This window comes from Nasonia vitripennis, chromosome 5, assembly GCF_009193385.2.
Source record: "Nasonia vitripennis strain AsymCx chromosome 5, Nvit_psr_1.1, whole genome shotgun sequence".
NCBI classification, from domain to species: domain Eukaryota; kingdom Metazoa; phylum Arthropoda; class Insecta; order Hymenoptera; family Pteromalidae; genus Nasonia; species Nasonia vitripennis.
The window spans coordinates 20,450,267-20,471,548 of NC_045761.1; the positions used below are offsets into that span (position 1 = coordinate 20,450,267).

At 40.2% G+C, this 21,282-nt stretch overlaps 4 protein-coding genes and 1 pseudogene across 12 annotated transcripts in view; 2 read left to right on the forward strand and 3 right to left on the reverse strand.

The window, feature by feature from the left end:
- Positions 1 to 7: 7 nt before the first annotated feature.
- On the forward strand, positions 8 to 1,369 carry LOC100117318 (splicing factor 3B subunit 6). Its single transcript, XM_001600589.4, has 3 exons — positions 8 to 553; positions 668 to 786; positions 873 to 1,369. The coding sequence occupies exons 1-3, from the start codon at positions 521 to 523 to the stop codon at positions 1,099 to 1,101; spliced, it is 381 nt and encodes a 126-aa protein (XP_001600639.1). The 5' UTR covers positions 8 to 520; the 3' UTR covers positions 1,102 to 1,369.
- Positions 1,370 to 1,373: 4 nt separating this feature from the next.
- LOC100117861 (solute carrier organic anion transporter family member 74D) overlaps positions 1,374 to 21,282 on the forward strand; it is a 70,331-nt gene continuing 50,422 nt past the window's right edge. For 4 of the 9 annotated variants that reach the window (XM_016985990.3, XM_031931244.2, XM_031931245.2 and 1 more), the window contains exons 1-2: positions 1,374 to 3,188; positions 6,379 to 6,411. The gene's annotated coding sequence lies outside the window, so the exon portion shown is untranslated. The remainder of the gene's footprint in view (positions 3,189 to 6,378; positions 6,412 to 21,282) is intronic. The other 5 variants (XM_031931246.2, XM_031931243.2, XM_008207456.4 and 2 more) reach the window with 5 other exon arrangements.
- Positions 6,962 to 8,542, reverse strand: LOC100678440. Its single transcript, XM_003424763.5, has 2 exons — positions 8,382 to 8,542; positions 6,962 to 8,303 (listed from the first exon to the last, which is right to left on the reverse strand). The coding sequence occupies exons 1-2, from the start codon at positions 8,390 to 8,392 to the stop codon at positions 7,397 to 7,399; spliced, it is 918 nt and encodes a 305-aa protein (XP_003424811.1). The 5' UTR covers positions 8,393 to 8,542; the 3' UTR covers positions 6,962 to 7,396.
- LOC103316136 (gastric triacylglycerol lipase-like) lies at positions 13,207 to 15,163 on the reverse strand. Its single transcript, XM_031931417.1, has 8 exons — positions 14,990 to 15,163; positions 14,694 to 14,895; positions 14,498 to 14,615; positions 14,160 to 14,406; positions 13,918 to 14,067; positions 13,763 to 13,847; positions 13,532 to 13,674; positions 13,207 to 13,455 (listed from the first exon to the last, which is right to left on the reverse strand). Exons 1-8 carry the CDS (start codon positions 15,161 to 15,163, stop codon positions 13,306 to 13,308), a joined length of 1,269 nt encoding a protein of 422 aa, XP_031787277.1. The 3' UTR covers positions 13,207 to 13,305.
- Positions 15,853 to 21,140, reverse strand: LOC103316004 (annotated as a pseudogene).

Below are 21,282 nucleotides of genomic sequence, written 5' to 3' on the forward strand. Positions count from 1 at the left end.
TTGTTGTTGTAAATATTTTATACGATCCTTTTAATTACTATCTCTATATTTTTACTCAGTCAATAATGTTGTTTTTCTATCATTTTATGTGTTTCTAATATCGTTTCATAGTATTATGTGCAATATTAAAAATTTGGTTTTGCTAACCTTTTTTATTTATAGTTTACTTGAAGATCTATTTATTTAATTTAATTTTAATTTTACACTTAAAGTTAGGAGATTATCCAAAGCAATTATTTTTTCAATCTAAAATTCTGTGTACTTTGTTTATTAAGCCTGTTCGAATAAGGCAGGCATGAAGGTCTCTACGGATAGCGGATCACACAACGAACACACTTGATTATACCATGTTGGTAGTAATGACGAACACTGTATGCGTATCTAGTATATATATATATATATATATATCTACCGTGCTTGTTCTTCTGCGCGTTGTGTATATATCCTACATAAAGCAATTACAGAATATTCAAATTGTTGATAAATTTTCTTGCGTTAGTAAATAATTAAACTCTTCAAGATGGCGATGGCAATGTTACAAAGGCGTGCAAATGTAAGTCTGGTTTAAATGTATAAGATAGAATTGGCAAAACACTTATAACCTCAAAATCCAAACTTCATCAATTTAAATTATTTTAACATTTATTAATTTATGTTCTTTTTCTAGGTCCGTCTGCCGCCGGAAGTAAATAGAGTGTTGTATATCCGCAATTTACCATACAAGATTACTGCGGAAGAAATGTACGATATCTTTGGAAAATACGGTGCTATTAGGCAAATACGAGTGTAGGTTTTTACTTAATATATTATTTATTTTCAAAGGTTTAAAGTAATATGTGAACTCAATAATAAAAAAATATTCATGTTTTCAGAGGAAACACGGCAGAAACACGAGGAACAGCGTTTGTTGTGTACGAGGATATCTTTGATGCAAAAAATGCTTGTGACCATCTCTCTGGATTCAATGTTTGTAATAGGTACTTAGTTGTGCTGTATTATCAGAGTAACAAAGCATTTAAACGAGTGGACGTTGATAAGAAGTTAGAAGAAATTGACAAATTAAAAACTCAGTTCAACCTTAATGATGATACTAAGAAGTAGTAATGCCTATGGACTGAATTTTATATACCTATAAAATATGCATTTAGGCTATTGTGTAAATATATTCAAACCAAGTGTTTGAATTGAATCAAGTGACAGCAACATATATAAGTATTGCAAACAATCCATCTTTTACATGGTTTATAGCGTACATTTTAAAGGGATAATTCATAATTTTGTAAATAATTAAAACTTAAGTATGTCAGTTTAGTTGTGCTAGGATAATAAGTAAACATTGTAAATTTAATAAAGAAATTTCGACCATAAATTGTTCCCGTATTATTTTATTTTTTTGTTTTTTTTAATAATTTTTCATTTCAACAATCACTTTGAGTGTTATTTTCAAAGAAAAAATACTGTGAAATTCACAGAAATAGTATAGTGTTAGAGAATGTTTCTCAAGTTAAAAGGCTGTACAATTAAAATGACTTGTAGATGGTCTGTCAAGCGAGATTCCAATGCGACGAAGAATGCTAAATTGCTATTACATGGAACTATGTATACACAAGAAACGTGTTTTTTGTGATCTTAGTACACAGGATCAACTTGCTCTTTCTTCATTCCAACTAATCTTTACCTTTTACATCAAATCTACAAGTCTTAAGTACAAAGAACATGTACACTTTTTTCTTTTTAAATGAATTGCTTTGCATTTTAATGGCAAACTAAATTTTCTCAATAATTTTTTTTTCAATAAATCAACCATTTACTCATACCAGAAAAAAGTAAGTACAAGCAAAAAACATTCGCCGATTCGCCCTTCAATTTCCCGCATCTGCGCCGTAGCGCAACCAAGTCCATATATCTATATACAAGCACACCCGCAATATATACATAACACAGAGGTGTATAGCGGCGACGAGTACGCACAATCTACCCGTTTACGTTTACACAACTACTCGCTCGCGTAGTTTATATACGCACACAAAGTAGTCGGCGGAGTGTAGCGCACTCAGCGTCAAATGTCGTACGAGTGTTGCGGCGACGGCCGCCTAACCGGCGAGACATTCGGCGACGCCCTGAGCGTTGCGTTCGATCAGCTGCGGGAACATCATCATCTCCTCGTCGCCGGGCTCGTCATCCTCGTCTCAGCCTTCATCTCAATCAGAGCTTTTCGAGGTTAGGACGGCGACCTTGGCGTGTGTGCGCTTTCGGTTTCGTGGAAGCTTAGCAGAAGAAGACTATGCGTGGAGGGATATTCAGTGCAGTGTGTCTCGATTCGTGCGTGCCGTAGTTTTGTGCGTCCGGAGGAAAAAACGCGACTACTCATACAAGTATATCGAGTGGAGAAGATGAGGAGACGTTGGGGAAAGGAGAAGCTTCACGGCGCCTACGACAAGGCCTGCGCTCCGGTGCGTTAGATTTGTAAACAATCGCGTCCGGCCGCGCGTGTGTGTGTGGATAGGTATGTCAATTATTGTAACTTGCGCAAAGTGCAATCTTAAATTTTCTACGATATATAACTCGCTCTTTGTAATACAACGTCCGTGATCTTGGAAAAGCGAGAGCTTGCAAGCTCGCGGTGTGAGGGTAAAATGTGCGACGCAGTTGTATTCTCAACCCTTCGCTGCGTCCCCCGGCGGCAAACCGGCCCGACGAAGAACGTCGATACGCGGCGGATCAAAACACACAGAGCGTCTCTTTCTGCAACGAAGTCAAGTACATCAGATTAAACGATATGTAGATCATAAGAAGAATAGTGATAATCAAGCGTGTAAAATGGTTATTTTTATCAGCAACAATCGGCCCTCTCATAACCTCCCGATATTCGTTTCGACTTAAACAAAGACGATCATTGAAAGCATTGCGATTTTCATGAGCAAGCAGCGTATGAAGCTGTATATACAGAGAGCAGTACTCGTGTATGTAACATACATACACAGAGTGAATGACAGTGCAGTGGTGCAGTCGAGTGTGGTAGAGTAGTGGGGGCCGCGAGCCGGGAGCATAGTAGCGTGTGCGTCTACTCCGTCGCCGGCGCTGCAACTGTCTGCGCCCACTGCATTGTTGTTGTTGTTGTTGTTATTGTTGTTGTGACGGCGTGCAGCCGCCGTTGCCGCAAGTGCAAGAGCCGGTGGGTGTTGCTTGTATGTATACACTAAACTTATATATCTCTTCCTGCTGTGTGTCTGTATATACTTAATACGCGAGTAGTTCAGTAGTTTTTTCTCTCGAACGCGAAAGCTGTGCGCGCGACGGTTGGGGCTCTTTGCGCGCGCGGCGATGTGTTTTTTGCGCGAGTGCGACCTTCTTTTTTGAGGTTATTTTTTCGTGCGCGCTTTTTTTCGCGACGAGCTATTTTGAGAGCTGGTGTGTTAATGTATGCGGGCGATGTATGCTCTGTGATCGATATATTGAGATTGAGCGTTTTGTTTGTTTTATATTTTTGCGAGATCCATTATTGTGCATGTCTTGTTATTTACGAAATTATAATATGATAATACAATTTCTTTTCATTTGGAAAATTGGAAAGTTGAATAAAACGCCATGATTTAGCCAAAATTGTTTGTCTCAACAAGGATTGTCTCTTTGATTCTTTTCGTGTTCGTAAGTGTGATACGGGTACGAAAAAATTTCGCGAATCTCTTCCATCGAAAAAAGAGAGAATTTCCGTTTCTAAAAAAAGCCGAAAACACGTGGACGAACGAAAAGTCGAGTGAACTCTCCGGTGCGCAGCCAAAGCACCCAGACGCGCGGTGGGATCATCGACACGCAGCACGGAAATACATAAGCGCGCCTGGTTTACCTCCTTCGTTTCATTTTCTTTTCATCATCGATACAGTCCTGCACAGAGCGAATCGTTGTTTTCAAACATGCCCTCGTCGATCCTCCTCCCCCACACATCTAAGCGTCGTCGAATCAAACGTCAAACGCAAACGAGCCTCTGCGCAGCGATTAGCCCATAGCAGCATAGCAGCCGCGGCCGCGTCATGTCGTCGTCCTTTCCTCTCTCGCATATATGCATATATTACACGCATATACCGCGAGAGGCTATTTTCGCGGCGCATGTACGCGGGGCATAAGTACATACATTCATTCGCGAGTATAACTTCCTCGCGTTCTCTCTCTGCCCAGCGCTGCGCTGCTATACACGGCGGAACGAGATGGAGAGTGAGAGAGAGAGAGAGAGAGAGAGAGACGCGTTCTTCTGGCCTTGAAAGCCCCAGGCTCTCTTTCGCGCGAGAGTGTACTATATAGGTGCGTATGTACCATACTCGACTAGCCCGTTTAGAGTAGCGAGAAGAGAAACAAGCCCTGGTGCGCAGCGGCTACTTAGCTTAGCTTCTGGAGTGGATCTGTGCTTCTGGCCCTTCGTTCGGACGTGAGAACGCTGCTGCGTGTATACTTGCAGCTCGTTGCAGCCTTTGGGATCTAGAAACGGCTATTTTCTTACGATTTAATTCATAATCGCATCTCGTCTACTCTCGTTAAATGTTTCACTCGTACGAAAATAGCCGAGTGACACGGATATACAATGTATACAAGAACATGTGTAAAGCATAATCATCCGGTTCGAGTTGCCGCACGCAGTGTCAAAAGTAACCCGAGACGAAACTCGTTCTCGCGCGCTATCTGTCTGTCCCGATAAGACGCGCGCGCCGTCGATCCTCGAAACTAAGTATACTCCGTAATGCGTATACCTGCTCCTCTATATCGCGGCAAACAATAAATCAATATAAACACAGACGCACTCAATTTTTATCAAAACCGCGCGATTAATCCGCGTTAAAACGGCAGCTGCGCGAGAAACAATGCATCTCTCGCGTTCGATGTATGCAGTGCATTAATATAAACGCTCGGCTCTCGTTCGAGCGATAAACCGGCCGTTGTGAGAGAGAAGAAAAAAATCGCTGCTGCTGCACCGAGAGTTCACTTGCGGTTCGCGAGCGCTCGCGTTGATACCGCGTGTTACTTGCACACAGTAGACCTTGGCGCGCAATTCATTTCACTTGCGCTCAAGCGCGCTATATACTTATCTGTCGTTCTCATCTGAACGATTGCGCCTATTTGCCGATTCTCGTTTTATTGAATCGCCCCGCGCGCTCGGAGAGAAAACGCGCGCGTGTGTCTGTCTGTCTGCCCCTTTTCCTTTGTCTCTTTATTTGCCGAACGAAAATGCGCATGATTAGCTCCGGGGGTTATTCCGCGAGAAGGGAATATTTCAGGTTAATTTTTTTTTTTGTTTTGCAACGTGTTTGTGCATGTGTAGATCGAGTGTGCTTTTTACTATTTTAGCGTTATTTTACAGCGATGACAATTTATTCGAAATAATTAATTATTTTCTCTTCGATCTGAATGCCAACTTCACGTATTGAGGACATGTCGTTGAATCGTTAAATTATAAATGATATTCATACGTTATAACTTTTCCACAACGAAGTAGAAGAGCGCGAAGAAAGTTGCGTGAACTTTGGCACGTAGGCAATCCGAAGCTTCGGGGATTTCGAAATTTATGGGCCTGAAAGGGAATCCATTATACCGTGTAGAGAAGTAGAAGGAAACTTTCGGTCCGATCTCAGTTTCTAAATTTACCAAACCTGAAACTCCGCAACTTCTCGATCCATATATACATCAAAGACCGAAATATCCATAAAAGAAACTTGAAACTTTTAAAAGCAAACACACCGATAGAGCATGAAACGCGCGTAATAGAAAACAGAGTAATACAGCGTTGGAAAATCCTTCGAAAGTGAAATTGCTCGCTGCAGTTTACAAGCAAACACGACAACTGGACCGAAGCGCTAATTACGCCGTAGGTCGCCGCCACCGTGCCCCGACCACGTCCGGCTTTTTTTCAGAAAAAATAGAACGCAGTTAACGAGCTAATTATAACGTTGACAATCGCTTCGTCTGTCTTATAATTTCGCGTTATTGTCGGGAAAACTTTATCGACGCGAAAGTCATTTTCGAACTGCCAATCATCCAGATGATCGAAAGTATTCTTTCTTAAGAAACTGAGATTCGTTTCAACAAACGCAGAAAAGCGCGTCGTTCGGCTCAGTAGAAGCGAGACGTTGTCGAAGCAACTCGGCACGAAGACGAGAGACACACGGGGCTGCGAACAAACGCTACTTTGTGCACGCACGCATAGCCCTTATTATAAGCGCGCGCGACGCGCACTGGACCGAAATGCGCCTGATGAGTAGCCAGACTCTCCTCTCGTTTTTCCCTTTCGTCCGCAACGTTTATATCTGCGCCGTTAGCGTGCTTCTTTCAATTGTTCTTCCTCGGACAGCGTATACAATGTTTAAACGAATGGAATTTTTTCTGTTCCAGGCTATGCAGAGCTCTCGCAGCCAGCATGCAGGGGTGAGTTTTTATAAATTTGTATACGTCCTGTTTTTCAATCGCAAATTCGTTCTTACGTGAGGATAATGCAAAAAGCGTATCTCGAATCTAACCCAGATTCGCAGAGCAGCTGGGGAAAACAAAGTCAGCGAGAAATGTCCGCAAGTCTGCGTGCTATCGGATCCCGATTGAAAACGCAAAATGCATCGCGTTTTCTACAGCGAACTCGTCGCTTCGTCTCCTGCGCCGGCCGATATCGATCTCTCGCGCGCGTATGCATGTATGCGCGACTCATGCCAGTTTCATCATAATCTTATTATGAAACGCTTTTACAAAGCTTTTACGCATACAGCTCGCTCATTATTCGCGTATTAGTTCTATTTTATTCGAGATTTGGAGATAAGAAGAGAAAAGGAACGTTTATGTGTGCGCGTTCTTACTTTATTCTTGGCCAGGGAATATTTAGCGTTGGGGATAAATTAATTTTTGTCTCTGAGAACTGACTCGATCGGATTGGAATATGTATTGTGGACGAAGGAGTCGGACGGATGAGGTAACGAATGTACGACTATTTAAAGTTTTTAAAAATGCAATATACTTTATTTCGACGATTCAAGTGAGGATTCTTGATCGTCTTACTGTAATGTATACTTATAAATTATATTGATTTTTAAACTTGTTTCATTCAATAATTCAATCGGTTAACGTCGTCTGGAATATATAGAGAGACAATGCTAAGATATTTACAGCGGAATGTATAATAATTAAACGTGTCACAAAGTTGTAAACCGACCTTTCAATTCAACTATGCAAATATTGACTCTTCAATTAGTTATACAATCGCCTGGAATACAGCGTCAGTACGACATGTATAACATATTTACAACCGGATATGAAAAGTTCATCTCGTGCCACAAATTTGTGAACTGGCCTTTCAAACACTTCTAGAATTCACATAAAACGCGCGCAGTCGCAACATTAGCAACACCGATAACCAATTCATCGTTTACATAGCACCAAACCTCACTAACTTCTCAGGTCGCATGACGACTAGTCTCCTACCCATCAGGTCGTATTGATCAAACTCTCGTTCGACCAACTGTGCCTCCTTGTCACTCCTGAAGTAAACGTGACAGTATCTTGCATTGGCTCTGGGAACAGATTGCAAGTAACTAATCGCTATGGGATGATGCCTGTCGAATAGGTGCAGCAGGAATGCTCCCCCCAACCTGGTAGGTATGTTGCCAACCACGACTTCCCCGGCCGTCAGCACGACCATATGTTTCTCCGGGTCCTTGGTACTCACAAGATCTGGCACACATTCACTATCACTGGGTGTCACAACCTGCTGTTTGGGGTTCTCCAGCTCGTAGTACCGTTGGTTCATCCTCTCCATGCTGACGGTTGATCTCAGCTGGTCACTGTTTTCCAAGCCCGGCGAGCTATTCGTGCTCGGAGATTTTTTAACGAAGTACAACGTTTTGTCCTTCAACTCGTTGGAGGAGCAGCTGCCAGAGTCCGAGTGGTTCTCCTGCACCTCGTACTCCCATACGGGAACACTAGGTCGCTTGAACTCTTCGACTGATTCGTCTCTCTGGCCCTCGATGCTCTTCAGGTATTTCTTGTAGCTTTTGGACTGTCTCTCAAGTTGGTTCTTGGGTTTGTGACTTTTGAGATGGATGTCGTAATCGTTGGTCACGTTTTCCACTGCTCTTTGAGCTTCTTCCCGACTTGGGTAGCGTACGAAGCGGTAACCCCTTTCGTTACCAGCGGCGGTTACGCTGATAACTCGGCCGTAGTTGGAAAAAATGTCCTCGATAGTGGAAAGATCGAGTTTCTTGTAGTTTGGAAATAGTATACAGTAGCAGTTCTTGCTATCCATTTGGATCAGGTTTTCAGTGCTCTCGTTGGTGCTAAAATTTCGCGAGACGTGAGAAATTAAGGTATTAATGAAAAGTGATTTTTTCACGGTTAACGAAGCTCTAGCTTACTTTTGATTCATGATTGCCAGTCCGTTGATTATGAAGACCGATACTTGTCAGCAACTGATTCGCTACAGGATTCGATTGACGATGCTTACTGTTCTGTAGTCGATCACTGTCTGGCGACTTTCAGCGAATGAAAGTGTACACAAGCCTCTCGCACACTCGTGGATTTCCGAGTGTTTTTGCTGCGCTAGTCCACGACTCGAACATATCATTCGATATACCCCTTCAAAACATTACCTCACATAGTAAAGGGGAACCGAAATCGACTCTGAATACCAACATATTATGAATGATACAGTGAGAAACGGAAAACTCAATTGAATAAAGGCCCTTAGAGGTGTGTAAAACCATCGACGAAATTAAAATAAGCCTAGTGCTCTCGGCGACGTAAGTATTTTCGCGACAGCCGCATCAGCAAAGTAAGCTCGGCGTCGCACCGGCGCATCGGCGAGAGTCTCTAATAGAGCGAGACTAGCCACTGGCCTCGTTTCGCAGTGATATATCAAATGGAAAAATGCGGTTAGGTGATGAAGACAAACGATCGAGACGACTCGTGGAGTCTCGTGCTCGTCTGTGTAGAGATGTGTACGCACTGCGACGAGGATTTTATACGTGACTTTTGACATTCGATTTGCAGGCGTTTTGTTTACTTTGCATTTGATTAGAACTGCGATGCTTTGTACATCAGATTTAGCTGGGGCTTGGATTAGGAAGAATATGTGGTATACACTGTTGTGTTTTTCTTAATAACTTGTTTACCTGTAGCATCAAGGACGTTTTTGAAATGGATAATTCTGGGCTAATATCGTGCGTAACTGTACAGTGCGAATTTGTATAATAATACTTTCGTAGTCTAAAAGAGTTTATCATTGTGACTAACAAACAATAGGATTGAATATAGCGTAATAAAAATACAACGAAACTGATAATATGATATTTCTCGTTGATATTGCAGAATTATGCACATTGAATGCAGCTCTGAGTACATATATTTATCGATCTTCGAAGCAGTCTTTTTGCGGTAGAATAAATATCTCATCAAGTTAGGTCTACAATAAAATTTGGTCGATGACCTACTCCAGCCGTCCGCAAGCTCGCTGCCTCAAAGTGTGCATGCGCGAGGGGCTCAGGCGCAGCACCACAAGCCCTCGTCGGAATAATTCTTCTGTTTTCCATTTTGCACCCTGCGGAGAGGAGTAACCCCCTCGAGGACGAGACGTATACATAGTTGCACGGCTAATCCGCGAGCTAGCTCCCCGTCACAACAAACAGGTTCGACCCTTTCTTTTTACGCGCGAATTGCGCAGACGAGTCCGAGACGGGGCTGCATGCGTATACGTCAGCCAGACGACAACAACGCGTGTGAACGAAGCTGCGCCGACGTGTAGCAACGTAACGACAGAGTCGAGGAATTTATCGGCGGAGACATTTAAATGCAAGGTTGCAACCCTGAAATCGTTGTGTTATACTTTATACAGTGGAGGATTTCGTATTGTTGTGTCGAGGAGGTCGCTTTTTATTTGGGACCCGATTCTTCTAGCTCGGACGAGTGGAAAGGGATTTGCATGAGCGCGCTTGTATTTTTTCGGTAGAGAAATTTATACGTTAATGTTTTTTCTCTCAATATAATGAAAATTAAAAATTGATTCACAATTTTTTTTGTCAGCTTCTATCATAAACGTATGGATGAGTAATATGGGACACTTTCTTGTATAAAATATCCAGAAAGCCGCGCGCGCAACATGTGAAAATTTGCATAACAATTAGCGGTCGCATCACCTTGATATAAATTTTAAAAGTAGGGAGACCTTGGTACGTTGCGTCGTCGTAGTCAGGGCAAGGCTCATTATATTCTTTTCAGATAAAATTGAAATGAGCTCATCTCGCTCTTCAAAGACTGGACTTTTCTTTAGATGCGGTTTTAGTCTTGGGCGTCTGGTCGCGGTCGCACCTGTTAAGATAGAAAACTGCATGTAAAGTCGCGACTGAGCTAAGACGAGCTTTCAGAAGCTGGATTAAGGGGGAGTAGGAGCTAAAGCTTCGCAAATGCGCCACAGGGTATTTCGTATTTCAAATGCCAAAAAAAACTAAAAGTCGGATTGATCTTTTCTTTCGGTAGAATGATTCATTAAACTTAACACTATGGCGCTCTGGTCTTGGTTTTTCGTGGCAAGCTTTATTTAAAAAGTTACATGAAGTAAAAAAACAGGGTTTTTAGCTCCCACACCCCCTTAAGAAAATCGAAAGAAAATTGTCTGCACTAACTCTCCCTAGTGTTTTTTTCGAGACCGACTTTATCGATCTACACTTGGTTCGTTGACCCCAAACTTAATGGGTTCAAACACACGCGTATATTCGTGAATCGACCTCAACTAATTTCAGTATCCCTTATCTCGAATTGATCGCGATCGTAACGATAGCAGAACGAGTATAGTGTACATTCGGAATTAATTAATTTCACCTTAGCCCTTAACACGCCACTTGTCGGAAGCCAAGCAAATTCGCCCCCCAAAAGAAGCTTCAAATGTACATTCCAAAGGTTAAAAAATTGCTTCGATTTCAATTCACATCGAACATTACTAAAAATCATCTAAACACACATACTTATCCGTGGGAGACACAAGCTCTGCATCTGCGCACACGAACGAAAACGGCCCGCATCGCGGAAATAGACGACCTCGGGCAACTCGAGTCTTCATCTCCCCTCGCTCTCTCTCTCTCTCTTTCTCTCTCTCTCTCTCTCTCTCTCTCTCTCTCTCTCTCTCTCTCTTTCTCTCTCTCTCTCTCTCTCTCTCTCTCTCTCTCTCTCTCTCTCTCTCTCTCTCTCTCTCTCTCTCTCTCTCTCTCTCTCTGGCACACACGCGTGAAAACGGGGATGGATGCAGTTGTCCCGGATAAAGGTCAGTGGCCGACCTAGCCGGCTTACACTAGCCCCCAGCTGCCGCGACACACACACACACATACGTCGACTGCTGTCTGTCTCGGAGCGTTGGCTTGCGGAGGCGTATACGTATTATACACGCAGCTTGCAGCCAATGCTCTCAGGGGGAAAAGAGACTTGGCCGGGGGAGAGGAAAAGCCCCGGAAGCGAACAGTGTGCGAGCCTTCGGATGGTTTATCCGAAGGCTTTGCGATGGAATATTCTTACGTGCTTTTGGGTCTGGTGATGCTTATTTTTTTACCGGGCTACTGGTGATGAAATGTTTGTTGTTGGCTTTAGTTGAGGATGCAATCAGTCGAGGAAAAGTTATTACAGATGGTAAAAACAGTACTTGGAAAATCCTGTTAACAAAAAATCATCAATGTTAGACGTAAAAAAATCACGGGAGAGAAAGAAATTCAGTGCTATTGATTTTTTTAACCTTCTCTCTTCGCGATATTGCTCGCCTATTCTCTCTGTCGCTTTCCACTTTCTTCGGCTGGATATTTTTTTCGATCATTCATAAATATACGCCTCGAATCGTCTCTATATTCTGATGACTTTGTAGAGAAGAATAAATCGTTTCTTTATCCAGCGATAAAATAAGCATATGCTTCGGAAGCCTACAGTTATACAACGTTGCTACACAAAAAACATATATTAAAAAAAATTCACTACTCCTGTGTACAAGCCCGCAGCTTTCTTTTCTACTTATCTCTCATTAAAAATTCAAAGCCGAATAAATTAAGGGTCGAAGTCGTCGCCGCTCGCTAAACCAGCAATCATCTCTTGCATAAAACGTAGAACCAAGTAGCACACGATGTTATAATTCCTATACACTCGAAAAAGGCGTGCAGGGTTCAACGACCCCAGAGCGAAACCTTCAATTTCTAAACTTCAAAGCACAAAAAAGCGCTTTCGGTTATATGTCGCCCCTCATTACAGATCGGAACGATTAGGCACTGCTGCTGCACACGTTAATGCGTATACTTTCAGCGTTTGCCACGAAAAGGCGCATATGCGGGTGAGGTACGCGTGCATCACAGCTGACGTGGATAATATTACAGGCCGATGAGTAGGAGTAGACTTGGGATTTTGACGTATATCTATATTGTAATATTGAAAGGTAAGATGTTGGCAATTATATAAGTTTTGACTTTATTATCCACTATATTGTATTTGTTAATCACATCCAAATATTGTAATAAAAAATAACCGACTTATCGACCTAACCTAAGCTAAGCTGGATTGTCAAACATTTATTTCAAATTCTAATACGGCAACGCACTCGCCGCGCGACTGATAAAGGTGTCCCGGATTTCGCGAGTGTACGTGCTTGCGAGGATCTCGCTGTCCTCGAATCTTTGCGTCGCCACGTCTGCATCTAAAGTTTATAGATATACATGCACGTATGGCATGAATACATAAGGCATAAAACAACGCAAATCTGATTTAGAAATTCAGAAATAAATTAAAACATAAAACAGTGATTGCTTCAACTTGCGCATATCCCATTTATACAATCCCCTATTTATAGAAACTAAATGATCACACAGATAAGTGACCGTTCAATAAATAATAAATCGAACCCCAGGCTAGGCATAGCCAATGATCCTAGACAAGAGTTAAAGATAGACGGTCGTCACGTGTGGGAAGACGACAATGCACCGACGACCTCGCGCCCGATATGCCTCTCTCGCGAGAGCCTCGTTCACGTGCGTGAGCGAGCATTCGCGATGGATTTGAATTTCGTGACGGCGGGTCTTTATTGACATTCTAAAGAGCAACAAGACTCGACGATACAGCTGGCGGTTACCCAAATAACGCTGGGGTTTCCCAGGCGTCGATTTGAATTATTGGCGCTTGGGATGTATACCTACGTGTGTAAGCTGTATAATAAGTTTGAATTTTTATCACTGAATTTTATTCGATTTTCAAGTATATTTTATTGCGTTGTGTATTTATTTATAGTTGATACTTATTGCTAAAATGTAGATGTGGCGATTTTCAAGGATTAGATGCTATTATTTTTAGTATTGCCAAATAGACTTCTTCGTAGGCATCGTTAGCCCACACGAAATCCATGTGATTGTAGCCTTTGGGAGCAGCTTCAAAAGCTACTACATTTTTTAACTTTTTCTTCAGTCTCGTTGCCGCCTAAAAATTTGATTCATTGAATTAAAAAACTTTATCGTATTAGATCTCAACAATTTCAAAGTGGTAGATTTCGTACCTTTATGCTGCTAAATATATCGATTTCTGAATAAAACATAGCTTGCGGCGACGTTATTTTGGACAGGTCATAATTGGGAGGCTTAGCTGAGCCGTATTTTGCTTCGTTGGATGATGCTCCAAAATCAAATTTTTTGAACTCTCCTGTAAAACGTTTAACCCGAATAAAAGATTTTAAAATTATTATACTTGACGTAGAAAAATTGCATTACGCATCACAAAATGTAATTACCAGTTGTTACTATTTGATAGTAATGGACCCATGTATTGAGAGATGAACCCGCAGGGGTATGAGCAAGTAAATCTGGCAGTGCTGTCTGAAAATAAATTAATAATAACTATTAAATCTATTTAGATTAATATTATGCTTTAAGAAATCAGACTTACAAGATTTAATCTTTCAGGACTCGCGATCGTCTTTATCATGTTTTTACAAAGTATTCTTCCGAGTATGCCAGAGCAAATTTTTTTACTCAACATGTGTAATATATTTGATTGTGGATAAAGTTGATTAATTTGAGTCTCACTTGAGAGAGCCTATAATCAAATGTAATTAATTCTTCTCTTTGACATTTCTTATGCATCGAATAGTTCATTATCTGATTACTGGTATGTGTATGTTTGCTCACCAGTATAGCTTCTGTTGCTACTAAAATTGCGTAAGCTGGTAGTTTGAGTGGATGTATAAAGTAGGCAATCGGTGCCATGCTGACAACTAATTTCATTTTGTCATTGTACTCAGGTTTTTCCGATAAAAGTATGTAACTCAGTGTCGTTCCCATTGAAAATCCAATATACGTAAGTTTCTTTTGACCAGTTTTCTCTAGAACCACATCGATGAACTTTGGAACATCGATAACTGCCATTTCATCCATACTATAATCAAATACCACATGCCATCACTATTTATTACATTTGCCATAAGTGTATAGGATTTTTTCAAAAATGAACAATTTTCAGTTCTTACCTGAAGTTCCAGAATTCTGAATCTCGGTCGGCTGTATATTTTACATGTCGCTTTGAGTAAGTATTACCTCGAACGTTTCCTAGCCATACGTCGTAACCAGCATCCGCCAGTAAAAATGCTATTAGGCAAATTAATTTTTGAATTCAAACAACTGATTCTGCATTTTTTTAAATTAGAATAAAATTGCACGACTTACCCAAGGAGTGTTTTCGCCCCAAGGCAACATAAACATCTGTGGATCCAGCAAGACAGTGCTGCAAATAAATTACAGGCTTCCCAGCACGCTTTGGACTCAGTGGACTACCACTTATTCTGTGCAGCTTTAAAATGTATCCATCTTCAGTTTGTACATCATACTCCTCTGCTGTGTATCCGTCGTATTGTTGAACAAGACCAATCTAACATAGATACAAAAATTAATACAAATAAGATTTTTTTAGAGTAATTCGCTATTTAAATCTTGAAAAAAAATTAATGCGAAATTTTACTTACAAAATCGAGTACTGCGGATCCATCAGACAGAACTTTGAATTGCTGTTGCGACTGTACTTGCGTAATATTTGTATAGGTGAACTGTAATACCAGATCTTTCAAGATGGCAAACTGTGCCGAAATTTCTGTTAAAGTAAAAAGTAGAAAAAATAAACCTGATATGGTCTTAATCATGGTACAAATCTAAAGTACTAGAGTTCAGTGGCTTTCGAATGAGCAGAAAGTACGAAATAAAATTTGTTTGCATGTGAGGTCTTATAAAAGAACCCAAATGACATTGTACGGCAAATATTTGATAGAAATATACATTTCCAAATAAAATTTTGAATTTCTGCGAATATGTGAACGAGATGACGGCATATGGTCATAAATTCTCACGCATAGCGCATAAATATAATGCTGATAAATTTGAAATTACAATATTTGGTTCTCAGTCAGGAAAAGCTATCTGAGAATTTCTAAACGGGTGAAAAAAAATTGTTATTACATAGTTAATGGAAAACGGTACATTACGGTAAGTGAGACCTTAAAGAATCAAATTATAAGTAAGATAATCTAATAATATTATAAAACACGTTTTAAGTGGCAAAAGTTTCTGTAGATATCATATAATTTTCGATACAGTGTGCGTAAAATGCACTTTTACGCACGCTCCGCGTGCGTTCAAGCACATTTTCCGCCCCTGTATCAAAAAATAACGTTCGATACACGTGCGAAAAGTTGATTCTACACGAGTGGGAGGTTTGTCGCCCAAGCGAAGCGAGGGTGACAATCTCACGAATCAACTTTTGCGCACTTGTATCGAAATATACTATTTTTGGTTTTTGCCGCGTTTTATCTTTCTGATAAGGTTCGTAGGGAAATTCGTGCTCGCTGATTTATAATTAGCATAATATGAAATGATTTGAATAGCAAGCAATCGATGAATTAATTATAAACGGTTATTACCATATCGATTAAATCTTAAAGTGTAATGTCATGCGACGTACGTTTTCACTTACATAAATCATTACAACAAGTTTTCTTTTTTTTTTTGTTTATTTAATAATTTCAGCCTGTCAGCCAAGAAACGGATTCATTTTACTAAATAAGTTTTATAAATTAATCACTCGCTCCAGGGATTTTATCAAGTCGAGTGGACATTTGTTTTAAAAGAATATCTACATCTTAATTTCTACTTTTTCTTGTAAGAGACGAATTTACAGCTGTACCGTTTTTTGTAGAAACCTCTATAAGCTTTAAAAAATAGTATGCTAAGATATAAGATATAATCATTTCTAGTGTTATATCGATACTACTCATCAACGATGAGAATCTATCACTTTGAGTATTGAGAAATAGAGTTCTTCGTAGGCATCAGTAGCCCACATGTAATCCAAGTGGTTGTATCCGTCAGGGGCAGTCTCGAAGGCAACGACATTTTTCAATTTTTTTTTCAGCGTATTTGCGTCCTTAAAATATAAATCATTCAATTAAAAAATTTGATGCTGTTATACTCTTATCTGTTTTTACTTTTAATGATGTAGACTTCGTACTTTTACGCTGACGTACAAATCGGATTGTGAATAAAATATTGCTTGTGGCGATGTTATTTTGGACAGATCGTAACTAGGTGGTGTAGCTGAACCGTATTTTTCTTTGTTGGACAATATTCCTAAATCATATTTTCTGAAGTCTCCTACGAATCGCATGAATTAAAAAAATGAGGAAAAAAGGTTATATAAAATTTCTTAAATTATGTTAATTCATCAATATATAAGAGAATTGTATGTGTATAATGCATCAAAAAATGATCTCACTAGTTTTAATCATTTGATAGTAGTGGATCACTGTATTGCGAGACGTGCCCGCAGGGGTATAAGCAGGTATTTCCGGAAGTGCAGTCTGAATACAAATTAAAAATAATCGAATTATATTGAACTGAGCCAATCGGGATCAGTTTTTATGCGTTTATATATAAATCAAACTTACAAAATTAAATTTCTCGGGGCTCACAATCGTTGTCAGAAAGCTCCCACAAAATATTTTTCCGAGTTCACTTGTGCAAATTTCTTTACCCAATACGCGTATAATTTTTGATTGAGGAAGGATTTGGTCAATCTGATTCAGAGCTGCAAAGGCCTATAAGAAAGTCGGATTAATTTGATTACGAATAAAAAGTTATAGATATACATCAAGTGATTCTCGATGCTATACTGTTGTGAGATATTTGCTCACCCGCAGTACTGGCGCTGCTGCTAAAACCGCGTAAACTGGTAGTTTGAACGGCAGTGTAAAGTAAGCAACTGGTGCTATGCTGACAACTAATTTCATTTTGTCATTGTACTCGGGTTTTTCAGACAAAAGTATGTAACTCAGTGTCGTTCCCATTGAATATCCAATATACGTCAGTTTGTCTTGACCAGTTTTCTCTAGAACTACATCAATGAACTTTGGAACATCGATAACTGCCATTTCATCCATATTATAATCAAATACCACATGCCATCAGTATTTATTACATTTGCCATAAGTGTATAGGATTTTTTCAAAAATGAACAATTTTCAGTTCTTACCTGAAGTTCCAAAATTCGGAATCTCTATCAGCTGTATAATTTACATGTCGCTTTGAGTAGGCATTACCCCTAACATTTCCCATCCAAATATCGTAACCAGCATCTGCTAATAAGAATGCTATTGGGCGAATCAATTTTCAAATAAAAAACGGATTCTATTTGGATTTATATAAATAATAGAAGAAAAATTAATAGCTTAGTCAAGGCGTGTTTTGGTCCCAAGGCAACTTGAAAGTCTGAGGAACCAAAGAGACCATGCTGCAAATAAATTATGGGCTTTCCAGCATGCTTCGGACTCAGTGGACTACCACTTATTCTGTGCAGCTTTAAAATGTATCCATCTTCAGTTTGTACATCATACTCCTCCGCTGTGTATCCATCGTATTGTTCTACAAGACCAATCTATAAAATAAATGCACCATTTTAACGCAATTCAGCCCTTTAAAAATATTTAAAAAACTACAGATGCACATTTTCACTTACAAAATCAAGAACTGCAAATTCGTTGGACAGTGCTTCGCGTTCTTCTTGCGTTCGTACTCGCGTAATATTTGAATCGGCGTACTGTAGTAGTTCTTTCAAGATAACAAACTCCGCGAAAATTTCTGTTAAGGTCAAAAGTAGGCAAAATAAAGATACATTAATTCTAATCATGATACAAATGTACAAATTCTCAGGAACTATGGCTTACAAACTTGCAGAAAATGCACGAAATGAAAATTTGGTTCACGCGTAGAATCTTATAAACGGATCTAAATTGATTGCATAAAGCAAATATTTGACAAAAATTTACATTGCATACTGTCAAAAAAAATTTTCTTTGCATAAAAGCGTTCTATAAACAACAAGTTAAGATTAAGTGAGTATTATCTGACTGCATTCATGAATCTCATTTTTCCGTGATATTTTTTAGGTATTTTACAGACTCGTCTTTGTCAACATTAAATTATGCATTTATTATTTTAACTTTTGCATGTCTCCTGATAAAACTACAGTCATCAGAGAGCAAAATAATAAACATTAAGAGAGACTGGTGAATAGAAAACATTTTTGAATTCAATTAACCGGTGACGCATATTCTAACCCTTAATTTTATTATTACAGTAAAATAAATAGCAAAACTGATAAATTTATATAAAAAGGTTTCTTTGCTTATTTTTCAAACATTGGTTTGTGCAATATATTTGTCATGAGGGTCACGAAGCAGATGTCTTTGTCTGTTGCCAACTGACGGAATGGAAAATAGGAATCGTTGTTGCGCAATGGATCGAGTAACATCGAAAAACGTACGGGGTGTTGTTCAAGTGTCAACGCACGTAGAAATTGGTGTCAAACTCAAATCGATAAATACGTATCTCTCAGGTCTTTCTTTTAAACGTTGTTTTTCTATTAGTAACTCGGTTGCACTGAATGCATGATTGAATTACATAATATTCTCATCATTTAGGTATTTAAGGAGAAAAATGATTGATGAAAATCTTCCATTTATTATCATAATAAAAAAGAATCCCACCAGCAGTATAAAAACTATGACTCATCGAATTCCCCATTAATGTCAGGCCGTGTGCCTGCATATGGGCTGAACTTTTCGTCGACTTCTAGCCGCTCTATCTGCTACACAAACACTATATAGCTATCAGCGCAGGCCGGCCTAATTACAATGCTCGGCTCGGCGGCGCGCTCGCGACAATTTTTCCCGCTTGTCTCCGAGCGGTCGCCTAGCGATTTATCGCTCGCCGCAAGTGCAACTCGTGCGCGCGCGCCAGCTCGATAAATTGCGCGACGTATATGTACTGTCAATGCTCGTTTAGTCTATTCAGCGCACTATGATTCCCGAGCCGAGGCTCGAGAATCGTTATTTTGCATTAAGCTTCAGCCAGCCGATGGATTTTGTTGTAGACTCGTGACACTTTTAATTGAAACAATTAGACGCGATTTATTGGCCTGTCCCCGATGTGTTGGACTTTTTGTAGCTAGTTCATAGCATTGTCGACGTGTACTTTTTTCCCTGACGTGTCGACCGAGACTCGGATTTTGAAAGAGCAATGATTCAAAGAACTTTATCACCCCAGTTTTCACAAGTGAACAAAATTCTGATTGCACGTCACAAGTAGACGGCGAACGTAATAAACGTGAACAAAATTCAAAAAATTGCCATTTCAACTGGTTGTAAAAATCTGAGCGCGCGAGAACAGAGATGCCGTGCAGGGGGGTAAATGAAAAAGGCGTAAAAATTACCATACGTCGCGTGCGAGGCGAACGCGGAGGGAAAAGGCAAGACGGAAGAAGGTTTACAATAGCACACACGACTCTGGAATGAGGAAGACTCGGGACGAGGCGTCGCACCGAAGGAATACTAAAGTCTGGGTTACTAGTTGGTTACTTACTACTACTCGTATTCCAGACCCATACGCCCGCGCCGCTTCTTGGGAATGTATTTCCGTCCGTCCGAGACCGAGCTGAGAGTTGAGTTCTAGCTTTGCGCTGCGGGCTTTTACCAGGGAATACGATCTCAAAGTGGAGACGGGCCGATTCTCACTAAACAGCTGAAATGTCGGTGAAGCATTTGGGATTATGTAATCTTTGCACTTTTTTTGAAGTTTAAGTGACAAAACACAATTTTCCACTATTTTCATCTGTTGATTTTGAAATAGCTTCACGATTCTGGAAAAATTCCCTTTGGTCAAGCCGTTTAAGATCGTCGAGGGATCGACATTATTACAATTAATGATTTCTCTGCAAGTTCGCGTTTGTGATGACACTTGGGGCGTGTAATGTACGGGGAAAATCGTCTTCCACGAATTTCACTATTGCAGTCGGCTGCCCGGCAATTACCGTCGATTGTTGAGTCGTTTGTAATAATCACTGATCGTTAGCAGCTGTATGTACTTCGCGCTGTCCCCTTTTTGCCCGTGTTATATATTAGTGGTTGTCTTAAGTCTGTCTGGTGTCTGATAGGAGGAAATCCAGGGGGGATACGAAGAAAGTGAGTTGGTATTGCTTGAAAAAAAGAATGTCAATGTGAATCATCTGGTGTACTCTTGATCGAGATAGAATTGCCATTTATTGCCTTAATTGGTTATACGTATGTAATTTGGGAATTCAGAAAATATCTGTCTTGATATTCGCCGAGGGTATTATTTTGTTGATTTTCTTTTAATTTGCGATCTGATCGTTCACTTGTGCATGGCCGGAACGGTTATGTATCTTTGCTATAAATAAACAACAAGAAGGAACATGGAGTGGAGGACTTTTCAATTATAGCCTGTAATGGCTGCAGTGAGTTTTATTTATTCAGCTAGTAGAGCAAAATGCCCCCTGAAAGAGGTTTAGTCGACAAACTGAGTTATGCTGGTCAGACCAGGTGGACTGTCTTTAATAAATCTGCCCTTGGTGCTCTCCGCTCCCCCTTTCTCTTTCGTCGGGTATTTACAAGGTCTGCAAGATTGAACCCTCTCTCTATCTTGTTAAATAGATTTTGCTTCAATCGGCGCGCTAAAGCTGTCTTCTTATCTTCCTCTTCTACGCTCCTCTTCCTCTGATCCTCTGGTGGGCTTTACATTTGTCAGCGTGACACGGTAGGGGAACTGATGCATCGGTTCAGAAAGCTTGTGTAATTTGGTTGGACGTTTATGACAATGATGATATAAATTTGACGATAACTTTACACTTCACAAGGTGATTCCAAAAAAGAAGCTTTACTATTGGTAGTTCACAGGACTCCATTTAGGGTCAGTT

Bases quoted from the DNA above. Each gene is read 5' to 3' on its own strand.
- LOC103316136 (XM_031931417.1), bottom strand. From the start codon at position 15,163: ATGATTAAGACCATATCAGGTTTATTTTTTCTACTTTTTACTTTAACA. The intron at 14,068-14,159 runs GTGAGCAAACAT...ATTTGATTATAG, and splicing joins TAGCAACAGAAGCTATACTG to GCTCTCTCAAGTGAGACTCA. The intron at 13,456-13,531 runs GTACGAAATCTA...TCAAATTTTTAG, and splicing joins ATATATTTAGCAGCATAAAG to GCGGCAACGAGACTGAAGAA.
- LOC100117318 (XM_001600589.4), top strand. From the start codon at position 521: ATGGCGATGGCAATGTTACAAAGGCGTGCAAAT. The intron at 554-667 runs GTAAGTCTGGTT...TTCTTTTTCTAG, and splicing joins TGTTACAAAGGCGTGCAAAT to GTCCGTCTGCCGCCGGAAGT. The intron at 787-872 runs GTAGGTTTTTAC...TCATGTTTTCAG, and splicing joins GCTATTAGGCAAATACGAGT to AGGAAACACGGCAGAAACAC.